Source organism: Phycodurus eques, chromosome 8, assembly GCF_024500275.1.
Source record: "Phycodurus eques isolate BA_2022a chromosome 8, UOR_Pequ_1.1, whole genome shotgun sequence".
NCBI classification, from domain to species: domain Eukaryota; kingdom Metazoa; phylum Chordata; class Actinopteri; order Syngnathiformes; family Syngnathidae; genus Phycodurus; species Phycodurus eques.
Genome location: NC_084532.1, coordinates 22389558 through 22403973, shown reverse-complemented (window position 1 = coordinate 22403973; position 14416 = coordinate 22389558). Strand labels below are relative to the sequence as shown.

Below are 14416 nucleotides of genomic sequence, written 5' to 3'. Positions count from 1 at the left end.
GTTTCCTCCCACATTCCAAAAACTTGCATGGTAGGTTAATTGAAGACTAAACTGTCTGCAGGTATGAATGTGAGTGTGAATGGTTGCATGTCTGCAATTGGTTAGGCGCATATAAGCTGGCAAACAGTTCAGGGTGTATCTCGCCTGTCGTCCAGAGTCAACTGGGATAGGCTCAAGCACGCCCGCAACCCTAGTGAGGATAAGCGGAACGAAAAATGGATGGATGGATGGCTCCACTGGCTTAATTTAAAAAATTATAATAATCTTAGTGATAATTCTTGAGGGGTTCAAGTCTAAGTGTATACAAATTGTTTAGAGACGAACACAAATCAACCTGGAGTGGTTCTCTCCCAACGTGACGGCAATGCGGCAGATGCCGTGGCAAGTCTCCATGTCACCATTCTGGACGGCCTCTCTGAGCTGCTCCTGGAGAGCCAGCACTGGAGGGACCAGCTTCAGCAGTGTGTTCACATACCTGTGTGACACGCAAACACGAACAACACAGTTAACAATTAATCTCGAATATCCGCTTCCAGTCAGGCCTTATTTTGGTGAATTTGGTGAGTATTAGTTTAAGTATAAACCCTGGAATTCACCCAAAATCTCAGCATGTAAGCTTTTATCTTATTTTCATTTTGTTTACCTGCAATGATTTTAGAACTCCTGCAGGGGTCACTATTGAGTGACCAACACAGTGTCAATACAGTGCCAACACAGTTTGTGTAGTGTGTCAATACACTCCTTGAAGTATCATCATCCCATCACTAGTCCTTTCACCTTTCTAGATGACCATGCAACTCAACAGGACAGGTTAGAAAAAGAAAAGAAACAAAAGACAGACACATCCACCCAATTTCATGTGGATTCATTTGTGAAAGTGGTGTCTGGGGGTGGTTTTTTGGTTTTGTGTTGATCAGTGACAATGAAAATGACCCCCCCGCCCATGTTATCAAGGGCTAATGTCCTTCCTCTGATCAAACGCACCCACCAATTAACAGCTACACATCCACCAGTAGTTGGAATATTGAAATCAATGCTACCGCCAAGAGTTAAACAGTCAGTATTCAGTCTGCCTCCTCATCTAAACCTCCCTCACTCCATCCACACGTCTAATTCACTCTCGGATTGGCTCAAGTGACATAATGAGACAATGTCATCCTTAACGGTGTCATGCGATAGCGTGACATTTAAAGATCAAGGGCATGTAATATGTGTATGCGTGTTGAAATGTCACAGACTATTAGGCTTTACACGATAAGGATTTTTGGGGTTGATCACCGATCAGATGGTGGAATGTGTCTATTTAAATGACCTGTTCCTTCACTGTATATACTTGTGTACTTAATTGCTCAAAAAAATTATATTTACAATAACTAATGTATCTTTGTTCATCTATATATGACAGTGAGCCATAGTGACAGACAGAAGAAATGATAAATGGTCTTCTATTAGATGGCAGGAAGTACATACAGTAATTCATGTATCCACTTTTTGTGACACTTGTTTGTTGGTGTTCTGTGAGATTTTTCAATTGTAAAATATGTTCCTTGGCTCTATAAAGGTTGATAACCACTCCTCTATAGTCCGATCCTGTATTCCAATCAGTCAGGTCAAACCAACACTACATGACAGAAATAATGGGTGCTAACTTACTGTAATTAAATTACTTTATTTTTAATTAAATTACTTCACCCACACCGAAGCTTTAGAGCATGATTTGACAGAACGGCGGCATGTTTTTTTTTGTCTTCTTTTGTCCTGTTCGGCTGTTAGGTCAAGCGGAATGGAAAATATGTATCCCCTTTATGCCGAAACAGTTTTACTGTGTCACAGAGGAGTTTTTAAGCTTCTGCTGTGGTATTATAATTGAGGTTTATTGAGAATCAGACTTGATCAGTCGAACAGAACAAAGTTTCTAGAAGGGAGAAAGAAACAAAGACAAAATACAAAAAGTACTAATTGTAAACAGGATGAGTGAAGTAAATCATTACATTATCTTCAACAATGAAACGTTAAATATGAGTGTTGCATGGGGCTGTAGTGCTACACCCTGTGAGGGAAGGACAGGACAAGATAGAACAGGACAAGGACAGGAGAAGAAGCATGCAGGATCAGGGTCGTGAACCCGGCTGCACAACTGAAGTGTGGTGGCATTAATTATCTAATTTATAAAAGTGAACAGGAAGAGAGTATAAGTGAGGGGATAAACAAGCGATTTGCATATTCATGAGTTATTTGTTGCAGTAAGGGGTGTGTGCCTGCGGATACATGCAAGTGAATTGATACCATTTTACATGCACAAAGACTGACAGAAGTGCCCCAACAACCGGCCACCCAGCGGGGGCCGCAGGGACCCAATGCCTCCCCCCCAGCCAACCACACCACCCTCAGGCAAGCCAGATGCCCTCCCAACCCGCAGGGTCTGCGATGCAGCCAGTCCCCACCCAGCCCGACGACGGGAGAGTGTCCCTTGTTTGTTGGAAAGGATGGCGTATAGGGGCACCTGACAAGGGAATGATAGGGGGGGAGGGGGGGGGGGGAACCAAGGGAGCAGCCCCGGACCATGAGAGGTCTGCCCCACCACCAAGCAGTCATCCAGTCCGGGGTGCCCGGCCTCGGGAGCACCGCCATGCAAGTAAGTGAGACCCACCTCCCCCCCTGTTACTATGACTGCCAGGTCCCTGACTAGCAGTCATTGGCCCTACCCAGTGTATCAAAAAACCCGCGACAAGGCTAAAAATAAACTAGCTTTGGATTCAAATATACTGTGCACGATGGTGATGTGGAATAAATGTCTTTTGCGGAGCCATTGATCGGCTCGGCGAATTATGACATTAAAGCCGATCAGCATAAAATGCTACATATCAGCCAATACCGATCAGCCCGATAAAATCGGTACAAAGTCTACAGACTATGTGTATGAGTGAGAAAGCAAAAAAAAAAAAAAAAAAAAAAAAGTCACGCATGGTGTGTGTGCGTTTGAGAGAGAGAGAGAGAGAGAGAGAGAGCGAAAGAGAAGAGAGATGAGAGAAGAGAGAGAGAGAGAGAGAGAGAGAGAGAGAGAGAGAGACCCTCCGGGGAATTTTGTTGTGTAAAGGGCAGCATTTCATTATTCGTAGAATGTCGATAAGGGGTGTGGCTCCAGGTTGATTAATAATGAACAATGACATGGCAAGGTTGGCCAACGAAAATCGTTTTGGGGAGGCAGCATGAAAGTATAAATGAATGTAATTTAAAAAAAAATTCTTGGTATAGGTCATATTTTTTGAAGAGGAAAATAAAATAATGCCCTAAAATCGCAATTTATTTTACTCTTAATATTAATATAATATATTAATATAAGTTCATTCTCATCATTAAAACTTTTTTGGGGAAAAGTTCCAACATGTTTCTTGCAATAAATTGTTTTACTCTCGTAATTACAATAGAGATTCTTCTTTTTTTTAAAATTCAATATTTCCAGTGTGACCAGAATACTGTACCCCTAATTATGTTACGTGTGAGCATAAATATAATCATGGAGCCTTACTGTAACTAAAAGCTTTTTCTAATTTAATTTCAAAGATGAACTTTCATTTCCAGAAGATGCCCAAGTTGTGATGAACAGAAATGTCTATTTTACCTGCTCTCACGTCTCGTTGACTGACTGTACTTAACTCCAAATGAGTGACTGTGAGTGCCAGTTAACAAGATCATTCATTTTTAACCAGTGTTGTGAAGATGCAGGTCATGTCCTTTTAAGGAGACGCATGCATTTTTTTCCACAATGTATATTGTATAGTGAACCTGCGTTTATCACGGGGGATATGTTCCAGAACCACCCGCAATAGGTGAAAATTTGCAATAAAGAGGCAATACAAAAAACTTAATTTTACCTCCCCTCCTCCACACACACATTTAAACACACGCACTTATTGTCATTAAAAACACTTTTTAAACACACTGTAAATGTATTTGAACACAAAAACAAATAGCATGGATAAAATGTATAGAAAATACTGCGGCGGGGTCTGGTGGAGTGGCATTTGACATCGATTCGTCTTCATGTGAGTATACGGGCGTGAGCTATGGCCAACAGAAGCTCTTGCGTAAGTGTGTATGTGGTCTATGGACACGTCACTAAACACAAATGCACCCCACCACCGCGTTGCCAACTTCACCGAGCTATCATATAGCTTGATTTACAAGGTCTCCAGGTTCACAAGTTTTTGGAGTTATGATCAGTCTTGGGCAATTATTTGCTTTGTATTGCGAGCCACAATTTGAGGTACAAGCTCGCTTCAGAGATGAAGCTGCTTGAGCGAAGGAAAAAATAAATAAATATATATATCTCTATAAAATAATAATAATGGAGCAAATTAGTATTGTAAAGAGTCACAGTCTGCAGTTTATTTAACAGGACAAACAGTCAAACACACAAATACAAAATGAAAGCACTCGCAAGGAACAGGCACTCACACTGAACTAACCGTGTAGTAAAAGGCCAAACCGACTGATTCCAGCTCCTGATGTCACTTACTAAGCCATGCCCCTTAAAGCCACACATCAACACACGAATACTACAGTGTGTGTGTATGTGGGAGACAAACGTTTGGCTTGATTTCATTTGAATTAAACCCGCAAGTTAAGGTACAAAAATATAAATCTAAACATTTTTTGGGGGTGGGAGGGTCTATCTCCCTTTATAGTGTACGTGCAGCTCATCAAAAGCTGACAGCGTTAGAAATAGGCTTTACACGATCAGGATTTTTGGGGCCGATTACCGATCAGCGAGTTTAAAAAAAAGATAACTGATCACCGATCCAATCACAAGATGGAGGAATGTGTCTATTTAAATGACCTGTTCATTTACTGTATTTACTTGTGCACTTAATTGCTCAAAACATTATATTTACAATAAATAATGTATCTTTGTTCCTCTATTTATGCCAGCGAGGCACAGTGACAGACAGAACAAATGAATGGTCTTCCATTAGATGGCAGGAAGTAAATACAGTAATTAATGTATCCACTTTTTGTGACATTTTTGTTTGTTGGTGTGCCGTGAGATTTCTCAATTGTAAAATATGTTCCTTGGCTCCATAAAGGTAGGAAATCACTGCTCTAGTCAGATCGTGTATTCTAATCAGTCAGGTCAAACCAACATTGCATGACAGAAATAATGGGTGCTAACTTACTGTAATTAAATTACTTTATTTTTAATTAAATTACGACAAAGCGGCGGCATTTTTACGTCTAACCGTTCGTGCTACTGCTAGCTTGCTAGGCTACATAACATTGCCTGCTTGTGAGCGGTATCGTATTAAAAGTACATGTACATACCTCAAGCAAGCCTTAAACGAACGTCCTCTCCTCTCCTGTCCTATCCTGAGCACCAGTGACCACCAACACACGTTTTTTCCGCATTTTGTCCTTATAATACAGTCGGCTTGCTCCATTCTTGTTGTCGTGGCCGCCACGGTAACGAGTGTATCCGGTCGCATTTGAGTTGACAAGATAAAGCCCAATGATCTTAAAAAACGGGATGGGGTGGTATCGGAATACAAGATTTTATTGCAGTAGTTTGACAGTGCAATCGTGAAAGAGCAAATTTGTCTTGTATCTGATCCAGGCATTACGTGTTGCCTGTCCCACACCGCTGACATTTTTTTTTTTTTTTAAATAATTTCATTGGCCATCAGATATTTACAGCACTACGTCAAAAGACACGCGACAAGGCTAAAAATAAACTCGCTTTTAGATTCAAATATACTGTGCACGCGGCGACGCGGAGTAAATCTCTTTTGCGGAGCCAATCAATGACGTCATTGAACTGATCGGCGAATTATGGCATTAAAGCCGATCATCATAAAATGCTAAATATCGGCCGATACTGATCAGCCCGATAAAATCGGTGTGAAGTCTAGTTAGAAAATGCTGACCTGTGGTATTTTGTTAATGATTTCCACAGTAATGTAACCGTGGGGCTGAAGTGTAGAAGGACTTCCTCACAGACACGTTTTCAGAATTTGGCAAATAACAAAAGATTCAGTTGTTTAATTTTACACTGGATGGGCGGGCAGGGACTCCAGAGACCCAGTTATTTGCATTCAACTATTAAGAAATCCATCGTATATACAGTACTATTCCCACTTTAAGGCAGTATCTGGAGGGTCTGTTGCGGTTTCCTCGCTCCCCGCCGTCCCCTCATCACACTTCCCGACTACTCCCTGTTGCGATCCCTGCTGTAATTACCTCGGAGATGGGGAAAAGGGTTGCCTGGCAACAGGATGCAACCAGACCAATCGTGTGCCCTCAAATGAGTTGATTGTGATGAGTTTTAACAGAGGGAGAGAACCCGAGAAGGGGAGGGAGAGGATGTGGAAATAGCCGGGAGAATAAACATCAATCTATAGATCTCTGCTGTATGTAAAAATACCTTGAGGCATGCTTTCTACTAGAGCCAATACATTACTCATCACATTAAAAGTGACAGGTCAGCGGCTAGGTCTGTGAAGCAGAGGACCACCATATTTTTCTCCACACCTCCATCTTACCGCTCACTTTCCTCATTTTGGGGAGGAGGGGTAACGAGCGTTCACCACATCTGAATATGAATCTACCGATCACGATGACATCTCGCCCTGGCTCTGTAACCATAGCGACGCCAGCCAACCAAGACATGCCCCTCTCTTCCTCCACCTTCCTGCCTCTCCTCCCCCTTTTAGGCTGTCAACATGCCCCTGCATCACATCCCTCCCTCCTTTATGCACAGCCAGTGCCCACCCACCCTGTCTGCTCCTAATAGAGTTAGAAGACTCATAATGCTCCAAGGCAAATTTTTCCATCGTTCCAATGACAAGGTTTAAAGCTGATACAGAGGAATCTCCATTGTCAAATTTTGAGTTTGACCAACATCATTAGGTAAATCATGCCTTAATGGGGACATATGGGAAGAGTGACTTTTTAATGGCTTGTATAGAAATAAAGTGGAACCCTATATACTCGCGGGTGGCAATCCCAAAACAAATATTCATTAATATTTTGGATTAAAAAAACAAATAAAACTATTTTTCCCAATGCATTTCGCAGGGCAGTTAGATAACTAAGCCTTGTTGCATGAACTGATCAATCAGCCTGTTAGATGCGAGGCGAAACGTCTTCCAAGACAACCAAAAAAGAGAATGTAAAGAAATAAATCGGTTTTATAAAGTGTAATTACTGTACATACTGTAGTAGTCGTGTGTTGGATGTGCACCTTTAAGGGGCGTGGCATATAGTGACCCAAGCAGCTGGAGTTAGGTTGGCCAGTTAGTCTGCGTGTCTGAGATGCGAGTGGTGTCCTACAGCATCTACTTCTGAGTGTTTTCAGTTTGTACTTTCCAATTCACTAAATAAACGGCTGAAAGTGCATGGGCACTGCAGCTCTCCTTGCCCACGTTCAAGGGCATTACAGTAAATCAATTGCTCCATTTTTTTTCACTTCATTCGAGCGGCAGGGTATCAAACTCGCTCGTAACTCAAATATTGGCTGGCGACACTAGGAGGAAAAAAAAAAAACAAGCAATGACTTTGGCTGGTTTTGAAAATGTAGCAATGTAAAAAATAATTCAACATTTGTGTCTGACCGGTATGCACCTTTGGGAGTCGGGCTGTGAGATGGCGTTGACCAGCGCCTCCACAGCAGTATCGAAGAGCTCGGGGTCCGGCAGGGCGACGAAGCAGTCGTACACCAGGCCCTCACTCTCGCTGAGCGGTACGTCCAGCAGCACCCAGGACGACAGGCACCGCAGCACTCGGGCCTTCACCGCCCCGGGGCTGTCCGTCCGTCGCAGCAGTTGTTGAAGCAGCGGGCAGACCGAGCCCCACTCCTGGCCCAGGGCACCTCGGACCTAATGCGAAGAATAGCAATTAGGATTTGTTATACTCTACTAACAACATCTATACAGTGGAACCTCCAAAGTTGACCACCTCAAAAGGAAATTTTTGTCTCGATAAATATGCACCAAAAGAAGGGTTAAGCGATATAAATTTTATCAGTGACTTCAATTTCACTTTTCAGGATGATTCTTTTTTTAATCTATACTTTTTAGCGGGTTCCGTAGTTCAAAACAAATAAATTCCCACCGATGTGCACTCCGATGTGCACTGCTTTCACAAACAACATATTTGTGAACAGAGGAACTAAAGCAGAGTCAGTGTTGGTCACTATATTTAGCGACTTTTTCCCTTCTTTTAATGACTATTTTCCCCCAAAAGTGACTAGCAACTTAAATTCACGCTAAGAAAAAGGAAAACATGAGCAAAATTCACATTGTTTTCCATATGACCATATGATAAATAAATGTAAGGCAGTCAGGGAGTCAATCATGCCAAAGATATGGTAGGTACTCATCGATACGTTGCAAAAGCTCTCATTTATCCACGGTGGAAACGTTTGACCCGAGGTATGTGCTTCCATGGTGCAACGATTTTGCAGCGGTTACCTTATTTTCTCTGAGTACTCTAGCTTCCTTGAACATTCCAAACACATGCATGCTAGCTTAGCTGACGAATATAAATTGTTCATAGGCATGAATTTGAATGTGAATGGTTGTTTCTCCATATGATGCCTGTGATTGGCTGGCAACCAGTCCTGAGTGTACCCCGCTTCTCTCGACAAAAATCAACTTAAGTTAATTGAAGGCTCTAAATTGTCCACAGCTATATGGGTGAATGCTTGTTTGTCTACAGGTGCCCTGCGATTGACTAGTGACAAGTCCGAGGTGTTTCCCGCTTCTCTTGCCAAAAGTCATAGTCCATAGATGGGAATGTGAGAGTTGAATGCTTGTTTGTTTTTATATTCCCTGCCACTGACTGGCAACCAGGCCAGGGTGTACCTCGCCTCTTGCCCAACGTCAGCTGGGATATACTCCAGCTCACCCAGCCTTTAATGAAGAACATGGAAATGGATAGATGGAAGTCAAACAGACAGACAAACCTGTCCCTTTCTGTACTGCGGCAAGCGGCTGGTCTGGAACTCCTCGGGAAGGACGGTAAGCAGCTCCAGCAGTGCCAGGCAGCGCGCTCGCCCGTCGATCCCTCCGCCCTCCTCCTGAAACACCCGCACCATCTCGGCCACGGCGCCGGGCCAGGCCTCGGGCATGGTGTTGAGCGCCAGCGAAGCCAGCGCCACGCACAGCCGCGTCAGCACCATTTTGGCGCCTGAAGAGAAGCAGGCAATCTGCGAGAACAGCTGGCTCTTCAGCGACTCGTACTGGTCGCTGGGGATGTCCGACCAGTAGCGGGAGATCTTGGTGTGGAGCGCGCTTGCGCCAAAGTACTGGATCTCAGGAACCTGTGGAGTGACATGATGAATGCGGTTCAGTTTTACATATATGTGACAATGTGTGAGTTTTGTACCTTTTCTGGGCTCAGGAGAGCCCAGCAGAACTGCCAGGCCTGAGGAGACACTTGGGCCTGCATGAGCCACTTCTGGGCCAGATTCTTGTTGTCGATGTTGGGATCATAATACAGCTGGTGGAGGGCCTGCCAGCAAAAAAAGAGGAGAGGAGAATACAATTTGATCAAATCAATAATCCATACTATCACAGAGATAAAAGAAGAAATATCTTGAAATACAACCACAGTGTGCTGTGATCAGTGTTACCACAGTTACCTTGAAAAGGTAACTTAGTGACTTTACTGATTACTTGAGCTTAAAAGTAACTTAGTTACTTTGCTGATTACTTGATTTCAAAGGTAACTAAATTAGAAAAAAGTAACTTTTTATTGGTTAATTTGCTGATTACTTGATTTCAAAGGTAACTAAGTTAGAAAAAAGTAACTTTTTAGTTACTTTCGGCAGCTCCCAAGTGGCAGGAATATCACAGTACAAAAAAGTATTAGCTTAACCGTACCATTACTTGGTAATGTACGTCACGCAAGTTACAGAATGATGTCATCAGCATGAAGCAATAACTTAAATATTCGTGCAGTTGAAGCCACATTAAATCAGCAATTTAGTGCAGACTTAACATGACAACACAGTACAGTAAGTACCTAAACGTAAATAAGCACACCATTCTCAGTACACTGCCGATTGTGCTCCATGAAAGCAACTGTGTGTGCCTGTACGTAAACGTGAAAGTGAGTGACACGCACACACACACCACAGTAATTTTGATGCAAAGAGCGAGAAAACATTTCTTACTACGTGACGTCAGCCGTGCAGCAGACGAAGTGGAGAGTTCTCACTTTTCATTGTAAATATTATTGAAGCTAAGTATTGTAAGTCCTAAAGGTCAGATGACAAAGATGTTATGGGGTCAGTTAAAATTAATATTTGCCTTGTTTATATGGTATGTAATACATCCACGTAACTTCCAGCATAGTTTAGCTAAAAATGAGATTTTTCCGATGCATATCGAGTCCTCCCCGAACATACCCGAAGCTCAAGACACCGGATTGCGGTTACTCTAACCCCTGCGAGGGCTTCCGGAAGTGACGTTGCAATTGACAAACACAGCACGCTACACGCTATATGCAATGGCGAGCGACGGAGGAGGAGGAGGAGGAGGAGGAGGATTTCGACGTACGGGAGCGCCCGACTGAACTCGGCATCGTCAAAGCGTACGCGTTTGAGCCGATCGGACGGTGACGACGAGCGGCCAAGTAGCAGCCGTGCAACAGAAAAAGAGAGTGGCCGCTGGCTCCGTGTGACGCCACATCAAAAGCATGTCTTTGTGTGTGCGTGCGTAAACCTGAAAGTGAGTCCCTCACACACACGCCATTGCTCCCACCACAGTAATTTTGATGCGAAGAGCGAGAAAACCTCTCTTACGTGATATCAGCCGTGCAGCGCTTTCAACCAGCTCACAGACGAAGTTGAGAGTTCTCACTTTTCATTATAAATATTATTTAAGCTAAGTATTGTAAGTCCTTCAGTGAGTCAATCCTTACCCTCCATGACCAACTGATGATCACGCACTCGGTATGAATAATTAATCCACAATGCATTCCTCGTTTAACACACCAGTAAAACTGTATTCTTAATGTGTAAATAAAAACATAATAATAAAATACACTTTTTACTAAGAAATTAACAAAAATAGTGTGGTGACAGTGAAATCGTGCATTTCTTTGCACTTTTATGGTACTGCACCATCACTGTGCATTGTAGAATTAAGTCACTTCCCAATCGCTTTCTTCTATTCGTTGGAAAAAAGAGCGGTCTCGGTTAAATGCGTCTTCAATTTGGGACTGCTATTTGTTTGAATCACTAGCTACAAATCACTGTTTGGTGAGAGACATTGATGATGCAAAAGTAACTATAGTTGGACTGAAGAAGTAACTGTAGTCTAATTACTTTCCCGGGAGAAGTAACGCGTTACTTCACTCGTTACTCAAAATGTTCGGATTTTTTGAGTAACGCGTTACCGGCATCAGATGTGACAGATGATCGATCATGTGTGCCATGGGAAATTATCCAATTTCACTTAACTGACTCTGAATTATGATTAATTTACTACTAATAATGTATTTTTGTTCATTTATATAAATGTATAGCTCAATAAATTAGAATGGTGTCAAAACTTTAATTCAGTTAGGTAGTTGAATTCATAAAGTGAAACTCATATACCTATGGACTACACACACTCAGAGTAAAATATTAGTTTTTCTTAATATACATGTATAATTTGGATGATAATAGCTTCCAGAAAACAAAAACCCAATATTCACTCTCTGTAGAAACTAGAATATTACGTAACAAACAATCACAAATAATGAAAATGATTTTTAATGGAGAAATTAGGCAGGAACTTGCCCTCTGAAAAGTATTTTTCCAAGTGTTTAATGAATTTATATAATGTAAGAGTACAGAAATACATTTACTTTTCTACCATACTCAAAATTATTCAGAGCCCAACTTAATTAGAATCGGGTTTGTTTTATTTGGACATGCCGCTAGATTCTGACGTGTGATACCGACAGAATGTTGTGTGTTGTGTCTTATATTCTTGGCCATTTTGCTGCACAAAAAGTCATTGATTTTGTCTTGAACTCCAGTTTCACGTGACATAAAAGTGTAATACGCCGGCAACATTGTTTAATATCATTCCCAATACAAAAAAAGCCCCGGGACACTTTTTGCGCGACTAGCAAAAGCATTGACCTAAAAAACAGTGCTCTGAAGTACAGCTGATGAGTGGTACTGAGCAGCAAGAGGCTTAGAGAACACAGTCGAGATGAATGATGACATATGACAGCTTAGAGGCACAAATATGCGATAAAAGCATGGTTTCACAACACGGAACCATCCATCAGCAGCAACATTAAAACCACTGACAGGTTCGACAACGCAATAATTGTATCCGCGAGAGCTTTGATATTAAATTCATATTGAATCGGCTTCAATGTAGATGAAGCGGTAACTAGAGTACTGTATCTCATAGTCCTAAGTTATTGTACAATTTGGAAACTGAGCAAAGATATTGGGGTAAATGGGCCACAAAAACTCCCCCACCCACACCCCCTGAAAAAAAAAAATGTTTGGAACTAGTCATATGTTTGAGACAAATTTGCTCGTTCACGCTTGCACTATGGCAGACTACTGCAATAAAACCTTGTATTCGGATACCACCGCATCCTGTTTTTTACGATCAATGGGCTTTATCTTGTCAACTCAAATGCAACCGGATACACTCGTTACAGTGGCGACGACAACAAGAGTGGATCGTGCCATATGTTTGTAAGAACAAAATGGGGAAAAACGTGTGTTGGTGGTCACCGGTGCTCAGGAGAGGACGACTTTTGTTTAAGGCTTGCTCGAGAGAGGTATGTTCCTGTACTTTTAATACGATACGGCTCGCAAGCAGGCAACAAAACATTATGAAGCCTAGCAAGCTACTGCTAGCACGAACAGTTGGACGTAAACATGCTGCCGTTCTGTCGAATCATGCTTGCGCACAACGCTGTACAAGGGAACTTGGAATAATGTTTCACAGGTTAAAAATTAGATTTTTTTTAATAAATTTTTTAAGTGGTCTGTATTGATTGCCCACACTTTGGCATTGACAAAAAAAGTAAACCTCATAAATATCGGTTGAGAAATGAGCAAGTTGCGACATGTTCATGCATTGCATTTGATGGGAACGTCATCACTGCCAACATGGCTGACACGTAGACATGTCGGTTAGCCGTGTTACGTATCTAGTCTTCGCTTCATATCTATGGTCACAACAGCCTGTACATCAATTCAATGAATTACAAGCGTGGTCACAGAACTAATTAAACTTAAGTTGAAGTACCACTGTATTTGCGTTTTCCATACGTTCTGTGAGCGACGCCTCAATTCGATCACTATCCAGCTACAGATGGCAAGAACCTGCCTGTGCCACCTGGCGGCACCTGAGGACAGTGAGCTCTTGGCAGACTGGCCGTCGAGAGGCAGAGGAGTGACGTGAGCGAGAAAATGTCCCCTCGGTCACAGCCTCGCCATCTGCTCTCACATTTGCCAAAGCCACACTGAATTGTGCCAAATCACTCAAGCTAACGCAAAAACGGAAGTCGCAAAGGATCAATGACGAGCAATGAGAGAAAAAAAATGCTCGCTTTTAATGGCAATGTAATAGGGGCTTTCATTTTTACACCTTTTCATACAACTGCAATGTTGAGCATGAGAATCAAAGGCAGCGCAATGAAGACCTTCTCCTCCAGAAAAGAAATACTGGGAGCCACAAAACCCTTTTCACATGTAAATGAGGATTACACTGCACATATATATATATATATATATATATATATATATATATATTTATTATTTATTTTAAGTAATTTTAATGCTACAAGAGCAACATAATCTTCTAATTGAGAATTGCATTTGAAAAATAAATGAACGAAAATAAAAAACTATTTTAAATTATATGCTCATTATTTATTTTGCCAAGTTACCTAGTGACCACCAAAGGATAAAGGATGTGGCTGAAGAGCCGTGAGTTACAGACCGTTGTTCTAGTTGTCTTTTTAAATAAAAAGATGAGAATAAAAGGTTAACATGTTTTACCAACAGACAGCTCTCTGGTTTTCATGTTAGTTATACATGTATAACTTGTATAACTATAACTTTTATTTAAAGGTATTTACATCTTGATCAGGTACATAACTTGGAAGATACTATTATTTATAACAAGACTACACATTTTTACTAAAGTAGCGGAACCAATCATCTGTAATTTAGTACATCAGTGCTTTATTTCTTTCTCCGAACATTCCAAATGGCTGCGCAGTACTGCTGTACTTAAGAGTTCAAACCAAACATGGTGAAGCAGCATTTAGCTGTTATGCTGCGCACAAATGGAATAAACTGCCAACAGAGGTCAGTCATTATTAATAATAATAATGACAACAAAATAATAATACTTGTTTATATGTTTAAGTGAACTTTAGTCAATGTCTT

At 41.6% G+C, this 14416-nt stretch overlaps 1 protein-coding gene across 4 annotated transcripts in view; it reads right to left on the bottom strand.

Annotated features, from left to right (window-relative positions):
* Nucleotides 1–14416, bottom strand: part of LOC133406562 (importin-13-like) — a 49202-nt gene that overhangs the window by 27215 nt on the left and 7571 nt on the right. For all 4 annotated transcript variants that reach the window (XM_061684239.1, XM_061684238.1, XM_061684240.1 and 1 more), the window contains exons 3-6: nucleotides 9382–9507; nucleotides 8960–9316; nucleotides 7618–7871; nucleotides 335–475 (exon numbers count right to left, since the gene is read on the bottom strand). In XM_061684239.1, the coding sequence (XP_061540223.1) occupies nucleotides 335–475; nucleotides 7618–7871; nucleotides 8960–9316; nucleotides 9382–9507 (878 nt within the window). The remainder of the gene's footprint in view (nucleotides 1–334; nucleotides 476–7617; nucleotides 7872–8959; nucleotides 9317–9381; nucleotides 9508–14416) is intronic.